Genomic DNA, 21,335 nt, shown 5'->3' on the forward strand with positions numbered 1-21,335 from the left:
CTAGGCCCTCATTTTGCTGACAATGAAAAGGAACCATAGGAAGGTGGGGAGGTCTGTTCACCACAGGCCAGAGAGACAGAAACCAGAGGCAGAAGTGAGCTCTCACACCAGGCATTCGTTGCCTTATGGTTACACCTTTCTTTAGTGATTCCACCAACATTTCTTCTGTGAATGTTTCTCTCAAAGTGGAATTGGAAAGAGCCACAAATGTACTTTGCCCAAACTCCACTTCTTACAATCAAGAAAGCTCTGTGCTGGCTCTAGGCCCAGGGGACTGCACGCAGGTCCCTTTCCTGTCTTCCTACACATGGTTCCTTCTGCCTGCGACACCTCTACCTCTCAGCAGCCAGATCATTGGGCCCCTCTTGTGCTCAGCTTGGACAGCCTGCATCTGAGAGGCTCCTCCGACTGCCTGGTGGGCTGGCTGTCTCTCTGTGGGCGCTCCTGGCAGCCCAGACGGCCCACGGACGTGGAATGCTCATTCTGCAGAGCTGCCAGGCCCTCTTTGCTGTCAGCCTCCCACAGCCTGGAGTAAGGGCTGTGCTGTCTTTCTCACCCTGTCTCTTCCGGCCCTAGCATGGCAAGAAGTTGCTGGTCACAAACTAAACAAATGACCTATCCCCTCCGATCTGGGACCAAAACGGGAAAAGTACCAAACTCCCAGGGTTGGTAGGAGATTGAGATAAACATACAAATCCCTTGTCCAAGAGCCTGGCTTGGCAAATATAAGTTCTTTTTTTATTATCTTCTCATCAGGCTTCCCTGGTAGCTCAGCTGATAAAGAATCCACTTGCAATGTGGGAGATCTGGGTTTGATCCCTGGGTTGCGAAGATCCCCTAGAGAAGGGAACAGCTACCCACTCCAGTATTCTGGCCTGGAGAATTCCATGGACTGTATAGTCCATGGGGTCGCAAAGAGTCTGACATGACTAAGCGCCTCTCACTTTTCATCAGGAAAACAGAAAGGTAACTCACCATAGAAGGGAAGTGTTGGCAATCCATCCTGGATGGCTGGGTGGAAATCTATTGATCAAATGTCATAGGAACCTTAGGCCTTAGAGCTTGAAAGGAAGGTGAGGACCACTTCATGCAGCTGAAACACTGACCTGAGGTGATTATACAGCTGGGGAAAGAGGCCCAAAGACAGAAGGAGGCTGATGGGTGACCATAGGGCAGGTTCCTCCACTGCAACAGCTAGCTGGTAGGTCTCTGCTGGAAGGAGGGGAATGGGAAGGCCTTTTTCCAGAAACACCACAGGCTACAGTTTTGCAAAGTTGGGTATGATTCCTAGGCAGATCAGGAAGTCAATTTAATAGCATTAAAACAAAACAAACCAGAATGGAAAATAGTATACTGTGTATCATTGCAGCTATACGGAAACTTTGGGGTTTGAGGGAGCCAGGGAGTGATTTTGTAGATTGAGGCGGGCAGGGTCTGTACTTGAGTGACCTATCAATTGCTTCTCATCTCTAGAGCAAACTGAAGCATAAAGATAACCTGGCGAGGAGGCTGAGGAGGAGAGAGGAAGCCTCAGTGGAATTGGAGATGGTGATTAAAGAGGGGTCAAAAAGGAGAGGTTGCAAAGGCATCATGGGCAGAAGAAATCATTTGGTTGCAGCCTTCACTCCAGTATTCTTGCCTGGAGAATCCCATGGATGGAGGAGCCTGGCAGGCTACGCTCCATGGGATTGCAAAAAGTCGGACATGACTGAGCAACTAATGCACTTTCTGTCCTAGCTGGCACCACAGAGGGCCTGCTGCAGAAGCCATCATGAAATGCTTCTATAACAGTGATATTGTATATGTGGAGCATTTACACTTTTCAGCGTTCCAAGCCTCCTCGGAGGTGTGGGGAAGGGTGAGATCATTATCCCATTTTGCAGATGGGGAGACTGAGGATCTGAGAAAGCTGACTGCCGGATGCAGAATGAGAATCCAGTCTTCCTAGCTTCTGAATAGGTGGCCTTTCCACCACACCACAATGTGAGCACTCTGTGTTTAGACAAGGTTTAGGGTTTAAGACATTTGCCCTTCAAAATCACCCAGGCAGCTGCCAAAAAATTCCAAGGCCTGCCTGCTTCCCCCCTGCAACCACTAAAATCAGAATTGGGGCATGGGGCTGGGGCATCAGTATCTTTCAGAGGTCCCTTTGGAAAGCCTAGTGCACAGCCAGAACTGGAAACCTTGGGCACAGTTGGGACTGTTTCCCCAGTGCTGGTTCCTCCACACCCCTACTTTCTTTCCGGGCCTGGCTATCAGTCTGCTTTGGCCCATCAGGGGAAGCGGCCTAGGATGTCTGTTGGTGCCCTTAGCTCACGTGAATGACACTGTTGTTTTCCAGAGTAACTCCCCCAAGACGCTGCCACCCAGGCCCAGTCCTCAGAGCCGATGTCTCTTGGGGCCCCCTGAGAGGAGGTGTGATCAGGGAGGTGGAGAGGCAGGCGGCTCTGACAGACAGAAAGCAAACAGCTCAAAGGGGTGGCAGGCTGCATTTTATTCATCGTTAATTTCAACACCCTTCAAACCCTCTCTTGGAGTGCTGCTCAGAAAAATAAATGTATTGTTTAAGAAACCCTGCAGACTGGCCCCGCATGCTCTAAATCACTCCTAAGAGAACAGGGAGCATAGAAAATGATCTGTAAAGCAAGGGGGAGCTTCCCTAGGGAAGACAGGGTGGAAGAGGGGATGGAGTCGGGGGGTGGAAGGGGAGGAGGCTGACAGCAAGGGGAAGGGGAGGGTCTTGGGTCAGGTTGGTGCAGTAATCTCACCACTCCAGGGTGGAGACTGGCTGGGTGGGCACGGTGCCTGGAGGTGTCAGAGCTGCTCCAGGGGCCAGAGTCCAGGCTGATGGCCCTGTCCTTGGGGTCAGGGGTGCTGTCAGCAGCCCTCTCCCCCTCTCCCCCACCCCACAAAGTAGGGAGCCTTTGGCAGCACCAAGCAGCATATTTTCTAACAACTGTTCCAACAAAGAAATGAGCCCCAGCCAGTGCCTCTTCTGGACTCAGAAGTGCCTCAAGCAGTCTGTCTGAATGTGCTTTCCAGACAGTGAGCACGTGCAATTGTGCTTTTTGTTTGTGAAAAATGTAAAAAGTTACAGTAAGATGGAGCCGTCTGGCCCATGGCTCCTGCTGTGCTCCTCACCCACCTGGGAGGGGGCGCGCAGGAGGCAGGGCTCTGCTGGGAGGCCTGTCTGAGGGACGGAGGAGCCTGAGTACATTCGGCAGCTGTTTTCCAGGGTTTGGCTTGGGTTTGGTGGCTGGCTTCTGTGTAAAACACAGATCTGTGCAAAGTGTTCATGAAATTCCCCCAAGACAGGGAGGAATTTTCCAGGCCCTTGCAGATTTCCAGGGAGCTAAAAATGCAAAAATCCTTCTTCTTAAAGTAGCCCAGACTGGGATTTTTCTTTTCTTTTCTTTTCTTTTTTGCCTTGGGGAAAGGGGCTAGTAGCTCTTTATAAAGCTGACACGTGTGCATGTGTGTGTGTGTGAGCGCATGTGTGCATGAGGCTGCAATATGTGACACTCCTGGCAAAAGCCCAGGATTGCCTGGCATTTTCCACAAGCTGAGGGCCTGAGGCTGCCTGAGCCTTCTGCCTCCTCCGCCAGACCCAGACAGAAGCACTGGCTTCAGACAGAGAACACAAGGGCCTGACTACTTGGTCTTCTTACTGAACACGGCACCAAGGCGTGCCCTTGCCCACCCGGCTCTGGAAGGCCAGGCTCCTGTCTAGGATTCTGGCCTCTGCATGGCCACAGCTGGGTGACAAGGGCTTCTTAGAGCCCATGCTGTCTTTACCGGAGCCTCACAGCCCCAGCACGAGAGGAGTGAGTGTGGGCCTCAGGTTAGGAAGCAACTCTTGGAGCCTGAGGGCACTGTGAGCTACCAGCTGTGGGTCAGACCGGAGACCCCTGTGTGGTGGGAGAGGCCACAGCATCTAAGAGAAAGGAGCACTTTCTTAGCCAGGGGTTCAGAAACCTGCACCAAATCAGGGGTCCCTAATGATGTCTATAACCCTGAAATGAAAGGAGGACCCCATCCCAGCTTGTCAGGCAGGTCTAGTTCTCAATGCTCGCCCTCAAGCAGGATATCAAACAAGCCCTTTAGCTCTGGGTCTAGGTTCCGACAATCCCACTGACCTTGTGAGTTTGGCTTTTCCAAGGGAAGCAGCCCCTTTGGCCTGAGGTGAAAGACAATGTTTATTGCGAAGCGGAGAGTAGATTAAGGGAACGTGAAGAAAAGTACATGCATACCACTGAGCCCTGATCTGCCACTGTACACTAGAGGGCCGGTGTTTCTCTGGGAGGTTGCTGAGGAAGAGAGGTCCCTTTCCTGGCTCCCTTGAACGATGCTTTCAATTCCCTCAGAAGCGTGCTCAAGCTGTCTGCAACTGCCTCCTTCCAAAGCGAAAGCACAGGAAAAGAAGTGAAAACAGCTAAGGCTGCAGCATGAGCAACCCAGAAGAGACATCAGGGAGCAGCGGTGACAAGAAGACTGCCAAGGAAGGTGGCGAGCTTTTCTTCTCTGGAGGCAGATCCTGTTCCCTCTCGTGGGGATGGGATTCTATGCGGTCCTGTTCGTGGTCAGAGGATTGCTGGACGCCCCTTCTGGCCTGCCTAGCTCAAGCAGCCTTGATGACTGTGTCTTAAGTCTTCTGTGCTGTTCCTGGGGCTCACCTTTCTGGGTAGGTTGCTGTTTTGCCTGTTGTTAAGTCCTCATGGTCTAGGTATCTCTGTCACGGGAATGTCTGCTTTCCCTCTGGATGGCTCAGATCCCCAAGTTATTTCCCGTTGCCTAGGTGACATCTCTAATTGGATGCCTTTTCATCTTTCCTTCTTTTAAAGGGACAGACCTGAAACCTTATTTCTAGGTCCCATTAGAGAACTCTGCCCTGAAAACATGTGTGCCTCTCTGAACATGTGGTCCCTTCAGTGTGACTGCAGCTGTCGCTCACATGGAGGAAGGGGTGGCGGGGTTGGGAAGGGTGGCTCATGGAGCCAGTCTAGCTGATGTCACAGTGCATCCTGGAAGTGTGGCTCTCTGGAAGCCTACCCTTCAGGAATTGGCAAGATTGACTTCTGTCCAGGCCCGCTCCTCACTGGCTTCACCCCCAGATTAGGGTCTGTGTTTAAAAGCTAATTTAGATCCAAATTAGAAATGACCCCTCACTACCCAAAAAAGAAATGATCCCAAAGTAGCTGGAGAGTTGCTCAGATCTGAATTTGTCTTTTCCTTCCTGCCATGAACTGGAAGGGGCGAGGGGAGGCTGACATTCAAGCATGACTCTTAATGCTGTGTGTGTTGTTTGAGAGTTCCAGGCACATATGCTTCCTTCATTTCCAAGAAGGGAGATTTCACGGCTTCTGATGCCTTTCAGGCAGAAGGTGTGAAGTGTCCTGGTGCTTTTCTAAGACTTCCTGTCAGAAGCTGTATATATATTGGTGGGTCACACTGTGTCTGACTAGACTCTGGTATTTGTCCTTGGGATCGTCATCTTTTTAGATGAGAAAATGGGCCGATAGAGGATTGTTCCTTTATAGTCCGAGACCTTCATCTCTTCAATGAAGACTGGGCATCGGGCCTTCCTCCAGGTGGATGACTGTCTGCGAGGCAGAGGGTGAGTCTAGGAGAACCTGTCTTTCAGCTTGAGGATCATCCAGACCAAAACTTGAATCCCAAAACTGCTTCTTCCATCCACCAGCTTTCTCCCTCTGGCTTGCCTCCACTTCCAATATAGACTGTGTGTGTGGAAAAAAACACGTTCACCTGAGTATCAGAGGGACCCACAGGGCTCAGAATGGGATGTATCCCAAACACATCATGGGCTCTGGAGTCATGTTCTTTGTCACTTGCAGGATGGCTGCTTTGGTTCCCAGGGCTGCAGGCCCTGGTGCCCACCGGTGCAGCTAGCAGAGCCCTGCTGCAGGGGAGAGGCAGCAGGAGGGGGTGCTCTGCACCCCTCAGGCTCTCTACAAGGGAAAAAAAGGTTGAGAAAAAAAATCCCCACCAACAAAGAAAAACTTGTCTGAGAAGACTCAGATGTTCCTGGCAAACAACAAAAAGCATTCCCGCGGATGATGCTGGTGAAAGGAAGGAGAGTTGAGGGGATTCAGAGATGTGCCCTGAGCCACAGAGATCAGCCAGCTGAGGCAGAGCTGGGCTTCTGTAGCCTGAGTGAGCCCTGCAGACCACTGCAGGCTTTCCCTCCTTAAACAGAGTTGCCCAGCTCCATGTTCTAAGTGGACTAACTCCAGGCTGAGAAAGGCCTCCTAAGCCCCTTACCATGGCAATTCCCAGATCTCTGGGAAATGCCACCGTCCGCAAGTTGGTGCTATGCTGCATCTCATTGCATAATACTACACCATTCTCTGTGTGTAGCGGCTGTTCTATATATATACATTAGGAGGCAACATATGGCTCTCCCCACCCCCACCTGTCATAACTGTGACTATATCATTTCTGACGACCAGAAGGAAGCTGCTAGGCTGGGCCAGGATTCTAAATGCTGCGGAGGTAATTCAGAGCCATGGAAAGTTGCACCATATGCTTTGGGGTTGCCAGCTGCTTATGTGCATGGAGGCGGGGTTTAGTGCCAGTCTGCAAAACCCTGGGGCGGCACTCCCCTGGCTGCCGTGCGCACCAGGCGAGGGTCTGGGCTGCCACTTTTTCTCTCCCCGGAGGAGAATCTGCTGGGGACCACGGTTCTCCAAGAAGGGGACCCACAAGAATAACAGGCTCCCCCAAAACCTGCCCTTGATAACATCAGGCCTGGCCAAATAGTATTTCTTTAAAAAAAAAAAAATTTTTTTTTTTGTTTTATTTTATTGGATAAAGGTTAAGAAAGCGCCAGCGTCTGAGAGGAGGGCAAACGCCGCCCGGCTGCACGCCAGCCTGCTTGAGGGTCCATGGCGCGACAGGTTGCGCCTCTACCTGGAGGCGCTGGTCTCGGCCAGGCGGTTGTTCATGATGCCCAGCGCGCCCACGCCGCCCGAGAAGCCGTTCTGGCGCGTGTTGACGCACACGCTGCGCGGGTAGCCGTTGGCCGTCTCCGACAGCTGCTTCTGCAGCAGCGCCAGCGACACCTTGTTGGAGGCCGTGAGGTCGCGCATGGAGATGAGCTCGCCCGACAGGCGGCGGCCCTCGGCGTCGCTGTCGCGGGCCGCGGGGTCGGCGCCGAGTGCGGCCAGGCGGCGGCGCAGCCGGGAGCCCGGGGTGATGGCGTTGCGCCGGGCCAGGGGCGCGCCGGGCGCGGGGCAGCAGCGCGCGCAGCAGCGGCAGCTCAGCTTGCGCAGCATCCAGTTGAGCACCTGCTTGATGAGGATGGAGATGACGTTGAAGAGCGAGTAGATGCAGCACACGCCGAGCAGGATGAAGAGGAAGTTGCCCAGGCGGTAGAGCCCCTGGTTCCGGTAGGCGGCGTGCTGGCTGCTCACCAGGTCCCCGAAGCCGATGGTGCTGAAGGTAACGAAGCAGAAGTAGAGTGAGTCCACGTAGTCCCAGCCCTCCACGCTGGTGTACATGGCCGAGGCGCAGCAAGACAGCAGCACGGCGAAAAGGCCCAGGATCAGCAGCACGTGGTACACCGAGGGCTTCCAGCCTGCCAGGCAGTCGGCCTCCGAGAGCGCGGAGCCGCGGCGGAAGGTGGCGGGCAGCAAGCCGCTCCGGCGCAGCTGGCGCTCCCGGCAGGCGCGCATGATGAAGGCCAGCAGCGAGATGATGCGCTCCAGGAAGAGGTTGAAGAACAGGATGGTCCCGGCGCAGCCGAACAGCCCATAGGCGATGAGGAAGGCCTTCCCGCCCACCGTGGCGGGGGTGGTCATGCCGAAACCTGTGGGGACAGAGCAGGGGTCAGCGCGGTCCTGGCTGGACAGGTGGTCCCCACCCAGCGCGGCGCAGTTGTATTCAGGTGTTGACATGGCTCACATCCTGAGTGGCACCACTCACCTGGAGGAGAAGCAGTGCCAAGACATTTCTCTCCCTTGGCGGCACCAGATATGGTTCCTAAGTCTGGACAACCACTAAACTGATGGAGGATACATGACTCCTCTTCTGGGGGATCTATAAATCAATACCAGTGGGGTGAGAGAGTCGCTAGGAAAGACCCATGGCGAAACATAAAACAGCTGCACAGGGGAAGACTTTGAGATACCCACAAACCACACAAGTGTCATCTGCTCTCTCACCACTCAAATCGTTGGGTTTTTTTTTTTTTCAATGTACCAGTGGCACACTTGGGCCTTGTTAGGACAGAATTCCATAAAGGCTTCATTTGATAGAATCGCTGGGGACCAGGTAGGATGTATTCAGTCCAGGTAGCTATATTTGATGGTCTCTGAAAAGGGGTTTATGAAACTGACAAAGGATTGTTTGAGAATGAGTACCCAGCCTTCAGAGAGTGAGCCTGTCTCTGCCATTGGACATCAGCTCTTTCTCACCCAAGGACCACCATCAATCACCCTTGCTCCACTTGTAGCCAAGGGAAAGGTTTCAGCCCAGCTGGGTCCTGTGCTGCTGTGTGTCTGGAGTGACTTTTATCCTGAGAGGTCTGCTCTAGGCCTGGGCAGCTGCTTACTGCTTTGAACTCTTATAATTAAGTCTTAATTTACCCACTTGTTCAAAGCACAGTCTTGAAGGGAGTTTCTTTATCGACTGATTGCTGCAGAAGGCTTGGCTTCCGGCCAGGGTGCTTGGCCCATTCTGGCCAGGGTCCTGCAGATTGGCAGCTCTGCTCCTCCACCATAAGCTCTCAGCCAGCTGCCAGCTGTGATGTCTTTGTGGGACCCATAGCTACCTGACTCTGGTTATGGGAGGGGATGTTATCCCTTAGCATGAAGATCCACTGCTGCTTGGAGTCTGAGCTGAAAACATATTATCAGAGCAGCACGTCAACACCTCTGCAGCTAAAATTCAGGGGCATCCCTGTTTAATGCATACCCAAGGTCAAGAGGTCTACCTATGCCCTGTTAGTGGGGTAGGGCCAGCTCTGGGAAAGGGGTGGCTTAACTATTTCCCTGAAAAACCTAGAGAAAATTTTTTTTCAGAATGATCCCTTAAATGTGTATGCTAATCATTTTCTAGAATCCTTGGAGGAAATGCCCCATTGCCTGACATTGTCTTCATCTTATGCTTAATGACTCAAGAGAAAATCTTATACTGATACCTCTGTTGAGGAAGATGTCTCCTCCTAGGGATTATGTCCCTAGGTTCAGAATTTTGCTATAAGAGTGTGAAAAAAAAACAAACTAGCAGTGTAGCCAGGAGTTCAAAAGAGGGATTTTGCTATACTTTAAAGTCAAACTCAAGTTTCTGAATTCATAAAGAAATCAACTCTGAATCAATATGACTATATGCGGAGTGGGAGTGTTTGTATTTGTCTCTGTGTGTGTTTGTAAAAGAAATCCTACTAACAGATTGATAACCCAGGTGTCCACCAGCATAACTAATTCATGGTCAATTCATACAAGAAAATACTATATAGCAAAGAAAAAGCAAAGACCACTGCTACCTGCAACAACATGAATGAACCTCACAAAAAGACTGTTAAAAGAAACTGGACACAAAAGTATTCCATTGGCATAAAATTCAAAGCCAGGTAAAACCAAACTACAGTACCTTTTTAGGGATGCATACCTGACTGGTAAAATTACAAAGGAAATTGAGATAAAAGTCAGAATTGGAGTTTGCTCTGGGGTGGCAGGGTGGGATGAATGGAAGGGGACTCAGGGAGACTCTGGGGTGCTGGAAATGATCTGTTGATCTGAGTGGTGGTTACATGAGTGTTCGTTGTATAATAACTTTTCAAACTATGTTTTAGGAGCTTTTTTACTCTTATGATAAGAAAAACCTCAAAATGCCTAGATGATTAGGAACTGTGAGGGATCTTAATTCTGGTCTACCTGTCACTGTATAGGTGAGGGAGCAGGGGTCGAGGGAACATGACCTGCAGCTCGTGGGGGACAGATGGTTCGTGGGGGGACAGATGCCATACTTGTGTCCTGGCTTCTTGCCTGGTGCTTAGACCATCATACACAACACTGCTGCTACTCATGAAGGGAAAACAACACCTCTGGTTGGGGGATCACTTGGCTAAATTCCTAAAGAAATGAAAAATGCTGAGCCTGGAATATTAATACTATGCCGAAGAGAATATTGAATGGAATTTTCCTGTTCTTTAGAATTTTCAGCTAAAAGCTTAGCGTGACATGTAATACATTAGCCCTCATTCTAAAGAGAAGTTTTAAATATTTATTTATTTGACTGTGCTGAGTCCGAGTTGTGACATGCAGGATCTAGTTCCCAGACCAGGGATCAAACCCGGGCCCCCTGCATCGGGAGCTTGGAGTCTTAGCCACTGAACCACCAGGGAAACCCATAAAGAGAAGTTTTAAATACACCTACATTGTATCTATTAAATCAGCAAAATAGGGTGGCCAGTAACCCATATCACCCACTTCCAGGCTGTACAGAAAGGCTAGAAAGTACCCAGGGATAGTGGGAGATGGTCTTGAAATAGGAGGGTGCTGTGGCATCCCCAAGGCAAGAGATGGTGGGGGTGGGATTGGTCAAGAGAGCATGAGGCTGCAGCAGGGGCAGCCTCGCAACTCGTTTCCTGGTGGATGCTGGCTGAACTGCAGACACTTGTAAACTCAGCCTGGAGCACCGGAGCAGAGCATGCTGAGGGTTCTGGGAGAGCCAGAGGTGTCTCCGGGAATCTGACCCTGTGCTGGACAATTCCCTGGGCCGAAGGCTGACTGGTGCAGCTCACACAGGCAGGGGCAGGAAGTGGGAGGACTAGTGGGAGCAGTCTCCTAGGGCATCCTGCACCAGAGTCGGGGGAGAGTGACAGGGGGCAAGTGACCTCTGCAGCCAAATCTGAAGAGACTGCCCAGGAGGGCTGCCTCCTGGATCATGGGGACCTGAGGGGCGGAAGGCAGGGGAGCATGCAGTGTAGTCATAGGAAGCACCACCCACTCAAGGAAAGGTGCGGGGTGGTGGTGCCTGTGTTTGGGGGGATCACCAAAGACATACTGGCTCCATGAAAAGGTATGCCTATCCTAACAGTGGGTGTTGTGGTGCAGCCATAAGGCCAACCCCTACTGGCTCATTCCTTTTCCCAGACAACACTGAGGACCTGGTTTGGCAGGCCTTGTGCTACACTCAGGGCTTTGGTGGAAAACCAGACAGATGCCCTCACAGATGACCTAGGCTGCCTTCTTAGACATTTTACACAGCTCCCCACTTACCCCTCTGCTCTCAGCGGCTCACCCCTGGACAAGGGCAGAGCTTTTCCCTGCTGCCTCCACGCAGAAGCTGGGCCAGACCTGGTCCTAAGGTCTCCTCGTGGCTATGACTGTAGGCCCCAAATGACACCAACTGTGTGACTGGCTGCGGCACTTTTAGCCGAAAATGAAGACGACAGGCAGGTAGGAGGTTCCCTGGCATCACAGAGGGCACCCAACGCCAGGGTCCCTCTCACTGGCCTTCTCCTGAGGTCTGGCCCTGTGCCCACTTCACCCCACTTTGCTTTCCTACAGACCCACCATCGGCTCAGCTCCAGAGACAGGGTGGAGGGGGCACGGTCCACTGTCCTTCCCCATCAGCACCAAGAGGCTCAGAGCTCTGCGGGTGCTGAGGGCGGTAGGGTCAGTGCCTGGTGCTGCTGCCTAGCCAGATGTTCCCACAATGGAAGAACAGTCCCCCCAAACCCTGGCAATCTGTGGGGAGCCAGGCTGGCTCTGGAGAAGGGCCTTGAAGCTTCAGCCAGAGAAAAGGCAAACCCAACCACCCAGAGAATTCCCCCTTCCCCCACTCACACTCTGCAGAGGCGTAATCTGTCCCTGGGTTCGCACCAAACCTGCTGTTTTGTTTATGCCACAATTGATCTGCCATCCCAGTTTGCAGAGAGCAGACACTTGGGGGCTTTATTATGCCACTTTGACAAAAGCTGTGAAGCTCATTCCCACAGTCTGTCTGGTGCCGCCTTCGCAAATGGGGCCCCAGTGACAGGGCCTCTGGAGTTCAGCTCTGAGAGCCTGGAAGCGAGATGGGGAGGCCAGCACTGATCTGTCTCAGGCCCTGGGTGGCAGCCTCTGTGCTGGACACTGGACATGTCCCCTCATCCCATCCCCTCAGCCATCCTGAGAGGGATGCATCATCAACCGCAACAGTGCAGGCAAGGGCATGGGCTGAGTAAGATACTCAGCGAGTTACTGTTTGTAAGTGGCTGAACTGACTCTGGTGCCATTTTTCACTGCACCAAATGGGACATTTGGGTTCATCATCTGGGGCAACTTTTCCCACTAGCTCTGCAGTGTCATCTTGGTGGAGGGGAAATATAATTTATAATCTAATCTGAGATACTTGACAGCAAATAATTACCCCAGGACAACAGGTGTAAGCCACAGTGAATCCAAGCAACTGGGATGCATGATTAAAATGCAGATTCCAAGGCGGGTCCCACTCCAGAGACTTATTTAGAATGGCCCAGGACTCTGCATTTTAACAAACGTCCCCTGATGATTCTAATGTGAATGGGCTAAAGCGCTTCCTTTAAGAAACAATATAATACTCTATTGTTAATGACCCTACTGGTTGGAATTTGCCTAATTTCAAATATTTTGATTTAAATTCCCTAAAACTTTTTTTTTCAGCTTTAGAGAGTTGTAGTTGACATATAAACCTGTAAGATATTTAAAATATACATCATAATGATTTGTTGGTTTAAATTTCAAGTAACATAAAACCCTTGCTGTGGACATTGCAGCTATCTCCTTTAACCATCACCCCACCCCCCACCCCTAAAGTATAGCAGCCAGGCCCCTTGAAGAACTGACCCAACAGCCAAGGGTGGGCTCCATTAGTCTAGCCCAATCTGGAAAATCCAGTCCCTTACTATAACTGGTTGGAGGATATAGGCCTAAGCCAATCAGTGCAGGGCATTTTCATGGCCACAGAGTTTGGCTCAGGGATGGGCATGTGACCCCATTCAGACCAATCAGATGAGAGGAGAGTTTCACTGATCGTTTCTGGGTCAAATGCTTCTCACTTTTAAGAGTGCTGCCCTGGGTATGGAGGGAGCAGGAGGTGGCCCCAGGAGTGGTTGGTGGCCATCTGTGACCATGAGGAGCCAGCTTAGATGAAGCTGACACTGCAGAAGGCTGGGTCAAGTTGTCCTGAAAGCCCCAATGAACTGTCCAGTCAAACGGGCCAGGCTGTCTGGCCGACCTTTGGGCTTCCAGGTACATGAACCCATGAATCCCTTCTCCTGCCTACGCCTTCTGTCACGTACAACCAAACGCACTCCAGCTGGTGCCAATGGTTAAGGGCCTGGTTAAACAAGGAAACAGTACCAGACCTGAACTCAAAGCTTTGACTTCTGTTGTAGCTCCTATCAGCCAAGTGACTGAAGCAAGTCACTATCACTAACTCCTCTGAACTTCTGTTTTTTCATCTGTAAAATGAGCTCTTGATACAAACCCTCTCTGAACTGTAAGACAGCCTGCCGATGGGTGTTGCTCAAGATGAGTCAGTAGACTTAATGGAAGGTGGAGAGAATTCCCATGATTTAAAAAACAAGTTAAAATGAAACAAGTTTATTTACTGCAGGACTTTTCAGAGTGCTCACTGTGTTAACATGAAACCATGAGGGCTATGCTAACACAGTCCAGTGTTCCTCAAACATAAGCCATTGACCGTAGAATGTATTTAGTCACCTCGAGTGACTTGGGTATTTCAAAAAGTAATCTTTAGGAAATGCCATACTTTATGCTCACGAAAAACTAAGGATGAGACATTTAAAAACGTGTGTGAGGATTTCCCACGTTTTAAAAAAGTCACTGCAACGCTGCAATGCCTTTGCAGTGCCTGGCATGTAGAATGTGCTGGGCCAAGTCTGTTGAGTGAATGCATTGACTGTCACTCTACTTGTTTGGAGTAGTGATTCTCTGACTCGATTATCTAGGACCAACCTGGAATCTTATCAGGTTCTGAGGTGGCATTCATTATTCCAAATTTCTAACCTGGCTCCAGGTGAGGCCACTGCAATTGGTCAGTGAACCTTACTTTGAGCACCAAGTGCAGATGACTTAGAATTAACTTCATGGGACGGTCTCAACAGTGAGTTTGGGAACCCCTTGGGAGGAGGGACCATTATATCAGCAATTTGGAATTATAGATTATATAGGCTGCTCAGGTTTGAATCCTAGCTCCACTAGGATTTGTCTTTGAGCAAATTAATTAACCTTTCTGTGCCTCCATTTTCTGTACTAAACTGAGTCAATACATCTAAAACTCTTAGGATAGTGCCTGCCTAGCGTATTGTGCTATGCGGTGCTCAGCCGTTTCAGCTGTGTCCGACTCTTGGCTGAAGCCCACCAGGCTCCTCTGTCCATGGGGTTCTCCAGGCAAGAATACTGGAGCCAGTTGCCACGCCCTCTTCCAAGGGATCTTCCCGACCCAGGGATCGAACCGGTGTCTCCTGTGTCTCCTGCATTGTAGGCAGATTCTTTACTGCTCAGCCACTGCAGAAGCCCTTGCCTAGCACATTAATAAGCGCTTAATAAAGTCTTCTTTCTATTCTTCACAGTGGACAAGGGAATCATAAATAAATTAGGCAGTGATAGTTATTTGCTGATTCAATAACTGAAAATAAAAATTTCAAGAACCTCTCAAGGATGAGAGTTAAATGTCAGGGACAGTGAGAAAGCTGAGGTCAGGGGGGCAGTGGGCAGAGGAGGGGAAAGGACCCATTTGGACTCATCAGATAAAATATAGATCTCCCAGATAAACCTGAATTTCAGATAAACAAATGAACTTTTTAGTGTAAGAACATCCCAAACATTGCATGGGCCATATTTACACTTAAAAAAAAAAAAGATTCGTTGTGTTTCTGAAATTCATATTTAACTGGGAGTTCTGTATTTTTATCTGCTAAATCTGGCAGCCCTACCCATGGCCTACTTGTCTGCTGGGCACACTCCTCTGGGAAGCATCTCCCAACACCCCCCTCTCTTGGGATCCTTCCTGACTGCTGGAGGAGGGGTAACAGGCTCACTTTAACACTCAAGGGGCCTAAAGCTCACACAGAGCTGGGCCTTGCCCAAGGCCAGGCCAGCAGCTGGGTCTTCCAGCACCTCTGCCTCTCCAAACAGGAAACAGTGGGAGATGTGGGGTGGGCTGTGGGGCAGAGGCTGGAGCAGCCTTCAGGCGGCTCTGTGGTTGGAGCTGACACTGACTTGGGGAGAAGGCAGGAAGTACAGGGCCATGCTCTATGGAGGCGGGCTGGGCACTTGAGAGGTGAGACTTCAGTTAAGACTCACATAAGCCCCAGGTCTGGAACCTTGAGGCTGCCCATGTCATCCTTCTCCAAGTCCCTTTCCTGAGGAGGACAGCCGAGCAGCCTGGCCAAACCTTCTGGGAGGGTTGAGAATGAAAGGAAGGCTGGAAGAAGTTATTAAAGCATTTAATGAGGAGTGGAAACATGGAATATGTGATAATTATATTATCACATAATAGCTGATATGTATTGTGCCCTCACTTTTTCCAAGCACTATGCCAAAGCTTCATGTAAATCAATGCATCCATTCTCACAATTCAGTGAGACACAGGGTGTCATTCATCCTAAGTCATAGATTTTTTTCCCTCAAGTTTTAACACCCCTGAAATCAGGATGCACCTTATAATCAATGACTTAGTGTATTTGGCAGCATTCAAAATTCTTAATGGCATACATTATTGGTGCATCTATAATTGATGGTGTCTTAGATTTGATGAACTACAGTGGGAATTATTATCATTCCCGTTTGTGAGATTAGTAAACTGAGTCACACTTAATAAAGGCACTTAGGTTAAATAACTTGCACAGATCACAGAGCAAGCAAGTGGCAGAGCCCAGTGCGAAACTAGAGAAAGGACTTTGTGATGCGCTAAGAGAGAGTCAAATGCACGAGAGTTCAGACAAAAGAGACGTAGGCTGCTTTTGGCTAGAGCAGCAGTTCTTAACTCTGGCTTCAAAGTGGAATCTCCTGGGAAATTTAAATTAGTCCCCAGAGCTGCTTAGGTCAGGGCTGTGTTCTCTTGCAGTGACTGAGAGTCTTATGGAGGAAGAGGTATTCATGTTTAGTCTTAAAGTGTGGATGGGACTTTGAGAAGGAGGAAGTTAGAGATATGGTGTGCCCTGCTGGGAAAGTGGTGTGCACAGGGCCAGGGTAAAGGGCTGGGTCCAGCCTGGCTGGCTCCCATGTGCAGCTTGGTATCCAGCCCACAGACAGCGTTCAGCAACTCTTGCTGATGGAGTGAGTGACCCTGAGGCAGAAGGAGGAGGGCAAGGCTGGGGACCCTCCTGTCCACCTTATTCTCAGGCTGAACTTGCAGGAGCTCTGTGGCAGTGAGAGTGTCACCTGACACCTCTAGAAGCTTCTCCATCATCTGGGCGTGGCATCCAGCAACATGTCTGGCCTTGTACAACAGAAACTCACAAACTCTGACACACTCGATTTCGGCTTTGGAGAAGGTGATGCCTCCCCCCAGCGTGAAGACCAGAGCCTGAAGCCAGCCCAAAGGGGATGTTGACACTCACTTGGGACAGCTGAGGTCACAGTGGCCCCATGAGGTGAAGGGACAAGTTATTGGTGGAGTCGTCTTGGGTGTGTGTACAGTAGAAACTCACAAACTCTGGAAACATCAAGCTCAGTGAGCCTCCCTTCCTGCAGGCTTAGGAAGGGCCAACATTGGCTTTCTTGGAGAGCTGAGGGCAGGGGCTGTGGCATCAAGCTCTGGCGCCTCTACTCACTAATGGGCCGACGGGGACACGTTATTCTCCCTCTAAAAGTCGCCTGATGACCGCCTACCTCGTGAGGTTGCTGTGAAGAGTGGATGAGGAGGTGGTTCCCTCGTGCCTCCCACAGTGCCTAGAATGTGGCAGGCGCTCAAGAAGCTGCAAGCTTAACTGGGAAACACACGGGCGAGGCTGGCCCTCACATCACAGCTGATGAGCCGCAGGTGGAGCAGGGCCCGGTGAACTACGACTAGGCATTTCAGCAGCAAGGAAAAGCCCCCGTACACACACCCAAGACGACTCCACCACTAACTTGGAGTCCCTTCACTTCACCGGGCTTCCGTGTCCTCAGCCATCCTGGGTGAGTGGAACATCCCCTCTGGGCTGGCTTCAGGCTCTGGTCCCCTTGCTGGGGGGGAGACACCACCTTTTCCAATCCTGAAATCATATGTGTTAGTGGGGGGAGGGGGTTGATACTGGAAAGTGGGCCTGTGGTGGAAAAGCTGACACTCTGGGCGCGGTGTTTGCCGGTACTTGGGTGCATGTGTGTGCGTGCGTGCGTGCTCACTCGTGTCTCTCTTTGCAACCTCATGGACTGTCGCCTGCCAGGTTCCTCTGTCTGTGGTATTTCCCAGGCAAGAATACTGAAGTGGGTTACCATTTCATCCTCCAGGGGATCTTCCCAACCACAGGGATTGACCCTGTGTCTCTTGTGTCTTCTGTATTGGCAGACGGGTTCTTCACCAGCTGAGCCACCAGAGAAGCCCACTAGTACTTGAGGATTTGTCTCAATTGTAAACCAGATGGGAGGCTCCCTGAGGGCTCGGCGCCACAGCGGGGCTGGGGCTGGCCTCACGCCAGAAGCTCCCTGTGTGCGTGTGCTGAGCCGCTCCGTCGTGTCTGACTCTTTGCGGCCCCACGGACCATGCCAGACCCGTCTGTCCCTCGGCTTTCTCCAGGCAAGAATACTGGAGTGAGTTGCCATGCCCTTCTCCAGGGGATCTTCCTGACCCAGGGATCCCGACCCCATCTCTTACGTCTCCTGCATTGGCAGGCAGGTTCTTTACCACTAGCTCCCTGACTCAGTCCAGAGAGGCAACACAGAAGCACACAAGCCCTGTGGAGAAAGCGGGCCCTCTCACTCTCCTGTTCGCTTTTGCTTGTTCTTTGGGGGCCTTTGGGATGATCTTTAAGGGGTGTGTGGGGATGGCTGAGAGGGCCTGGGGCTTAAAAAAGTAGTCTGAACCCCACAGGCTGCAGGTCAGGGATTTTTAACATTAGAAAAGTTTTGGTAATCTGGGAGTGATGGACATGTGACCCCAAGAATCGGCTTTGAATCTCAGTGCTGTTTTCCTTGCCCATGGGGCTAACTGAACCTGCCCCCACCATGCGCTTCATCTGTGGGATTAAGGTTTTTCTCTCCTCACCAAAAATCATTCCGCAAAATGAGTTATTAAAAGCCGGTTAACTACGCCTGCCTCCGGGACGCTCCCGCTTAACAACCTCTCCTGGGGAGCAGCTGTCAAGCTGGGGCCTCGGAGCTGGAGGGAAGATGACTCATTTACATAGAGCCCGTCCTCTGTCCTGCCCCCCTAGATCTGTCCCTGTCTCTCTGATGACTAATCCTCTTCAGGGATGAGCTCACCGCCCCTCCTGCCCACCACAAAAAGAGCAGAGCCCAGAATTTAGCCTCAGCCCAGAACTGCGGGAGAAGACTGACTCCAAGGCCAGGGAAGGCAGGGACAGTCCCTGATGCGACAAAAGTCTGGCTAACAACAGCCGGAGGTGGGGCAAGAGGTGAGGAAAGCCCTGAAGCCCACGCAACCCCAGCCTTGCTCCCCCAAACCTCAGGGTCCCCACGCAGGGCTGTGGAGAGGCACAGGCCACCCCTCAGAAGGGCGAGTAGACCCACTGTGGGGAGAAGGCAGGTCCCTCAACCCAGAAGTGTCCATACACTGTCAACTGAATCACACTTCACCTACAATCCTAGTTGAGAGAGAAGATTCTTTTTTAAAGGGAACCTGTGGTAGTTCCCAGAGAAGGCAATGGCAACCCACTCCAGTACTCTTGCCTGGAAAATCCCATGGATGGAGGAGCCCGGTAGGCTGCAGTCCATGGGGTCGCGAAGAGTCGGACATGACTGAGCGACTTAGCAACAGCAGCAGCAGTGTTAGTTCCTGTCAAACTGTCCTCTCACGCACACAGTTCCAGCTCCTCTCAGTTAATTCAGTTTTTATTCATCTGGAGAAGCACATCCTCCTCCCCGCCCATGCAGCCACAAGCCACATTTGAGGGGGGCCTTTGCCCCCAGGCTGAGGGGAGACACGAGGAAGGGGCTGCTTCTCGGGGCTCTGAAACCATCTCGCTGACTCTGGTTCCCCAAACCTGGCCACCTCCCCACACCTCTCCTCACAGAAGGCAGTCTGCCTGGCTGCTCCAGAGGAGGAAACAAGCCAAGAAACCATGAGAAAAGCAAACTGCACTTGAAGCTGCAGCCAGGTCCAGCTGCCGTGTACAGTAGAGCGGGTCCCCGGGGAGCCGTGGGTATGCCGCGCTGGCCCGCTGACATGGCCCCTTGCCTCAGGCTGGTAAATCAGCGTGAACATCTCTGTTAGGGCCTGGCTGGGTCAGGAGGGCCCAAACCTGTGGCCCCTGCACTGAGGCTAAGTAGGGAGGGGTGCCTCCTTCTCCAGATGGGGTGGGGGCCATCCCAGCTGCACATTCGGCTCTCGGCTGCCCCGCAGGGAAGGGAGGCTGATCCCTGGCTCACAGGAAGGCAGGGTGCAGCGGAGGATGTCTGGAGCCTACTCTGTGCCCCGCACTCTGCTGGTGCTATCACAGATACGTCCCCAGAGCAGCTCCTGGGTGTGCTGGGGGAGTGTGTGACTTCTGGTTATTATTCAAGTGTGGAAACCAGGGCTCAGAGAAGTAAAATAGTGCCTGAAAGAACACCCCCAGCACTCAGGCCTCAAGCCCCACATTCACAACTCTTTCCATTCTGCCTCTTAAGGCCTGACTCAGCCTTTGGTTCAGAGATTGTGGCTGTGAGTTTGCTTTGAAACATGCAAACAATCATACCATGCAGGAGGACTGACTGTGGCCAAAATGCCTGCCCTGGACCTATGGCAGGAATCTGTACCAGATCCCAAGCAACGAGAGACAGGGGCCGGGGCACAGAGGCGTTGAGGACCTTGCTGAAGATCACAGAAATTCCAACTCAGGCCCGCCGACTCCAAATTCCACTTTCCTTCCTCATCACTTTGTTTTAACCCCCTTGCCCCATTTGCACAGAGAGGGCCTGATGACTTGGGACCAGACTCCTGGTTTTCTGGAAATATTCTCTGTCCCGGTCATTCTGAACTTTGTCCCAGACCCAATGCACTGAAGCACAGCTCTGCCCAGATCTCTCTCCTGCTTACATTGCAACAAACTCCCAAGGGACAGGAAGATCCAGAATTTCTTAGGCTTAGATTCAAGGCCCCATTTAACTTTTCTAGCATCATCTCTCTTTGAACCTTCTTCTTCAGGGTCACAGGTCCCCTCACTGATCCATACACACACATTTTCATTTACCAGGTAATTACTAAAATCTTGCTTCATAATGGACACCACATCATGGGGATATGAGGTGAGCAAGGAGGGCAGAATCCCAGCCTGAAAGAAGCTCGTGTCTAGCAAGCATACCATGAACACTCCCTCCTTCGTGCCTTTGTGCAAACTGTTTCCCATCTTTGAAAGTTTGCAATAATTTCTTTCCTTTTCTGTTCACCTACCTGAATCCCATTCATCACCTGGTAGCACTTAGAGCTCATCAGGCATTTAATTATGTGCTGCTCACGATGGCCTCTGTACTACTGACTACGGTCCTGGAGTATTATTTCATCTTGTGTGTTTCTGTGTTGCCTTGCCAATGAGGAAGTGGTCCATGTCTTAGGTTTCTTCTCATCCTTCATAATGCAGGGACAGAAACTGCAGTTTGTCTGGTGACCACCAGTAGGTTCTATACCAGAAATGTGATTTCCATCTTCATTTTAGTTAATCTACCCAACATGTTTTTGAGACCTGCTGTGTGCCAGGCATGGGGGTGGGGAAGAATACTCAGATGTACAATATTGCCCATACCCTGCTGCTAAAGGTCACCAGGAACACACCTGCAGTTCAACAAAATGGAATCTATTGACTCATGGTAACAAAAGACACTGTCTATCATGGGGACCTGGGGGACTCATTTAGGATTTGGCCTTGGGTCAAGTGACTAGGGAAGGACTCAAGAAAGCAGGGCTTTGCTCTGAACTAGATGCCACCAAATCAGGAAACAGAGGATAATTCTAGGCTTGAGTATCTTAATAATTGTTACCTAGAAGGGGGAAATAATGGAGGAAAGCCAAAGCTGTGACTGATAAAGAAATAGCAGTTGCTCACGTTAATCTGATAGGGGTGTTTGGTCATTTCTGTGGTTTGGATGATGTTGTTGATCTGTGTTCAGACATGATGTTGGTGAGTGGTCTGACTTTTAATCTCACTCCACCTGAGTCACAAGGTGGCCTTGGCGGCTGTAGATGTC

The 21,335-nt window shown here is 51.1% G+C and overlaps 1 protein-coding gene across 1 annotated transcript in view; it reads right to left on the bottom strand.

Moving 5' to 3' along the window:
- Nucleotides 1-2,479: 2,479 nt before the first annotated feature.
- KCNK12 (potassium two pore domain channel subfamily K member 12) overlaps nt 2,480-21,335 on the bottom strand; it is a 52,378-nt gene continuing 33,522 nt past the window's right edge. The window contains exon 2 of the mRNA XM_043468506.1: nt 2,480-7,825. Coding sequence (XP_043324441.1) covers nt 6,924-7,825 — 902 coding nt within the window. The 3' untranslated portion in view covers nt 2,480-6,923. The remainder of the gene's footprint in view (nt 7,826-21,335) is intronic.

Source organism: Cervus canadensis, chromosome 5, assembly GCF_019320065.1.
Source record: "Cervus canadensis isolate Bull #8, Minnesota chromosome 5, ASM1932006v1, whole genome shotgun sequence".
Classification (NCBI taxonomy): Eukaryota; Metazoa; Chordata; class Mammalia; order Artiodactyla; family Cervidae; genus Cervus; species Cervus canadensis.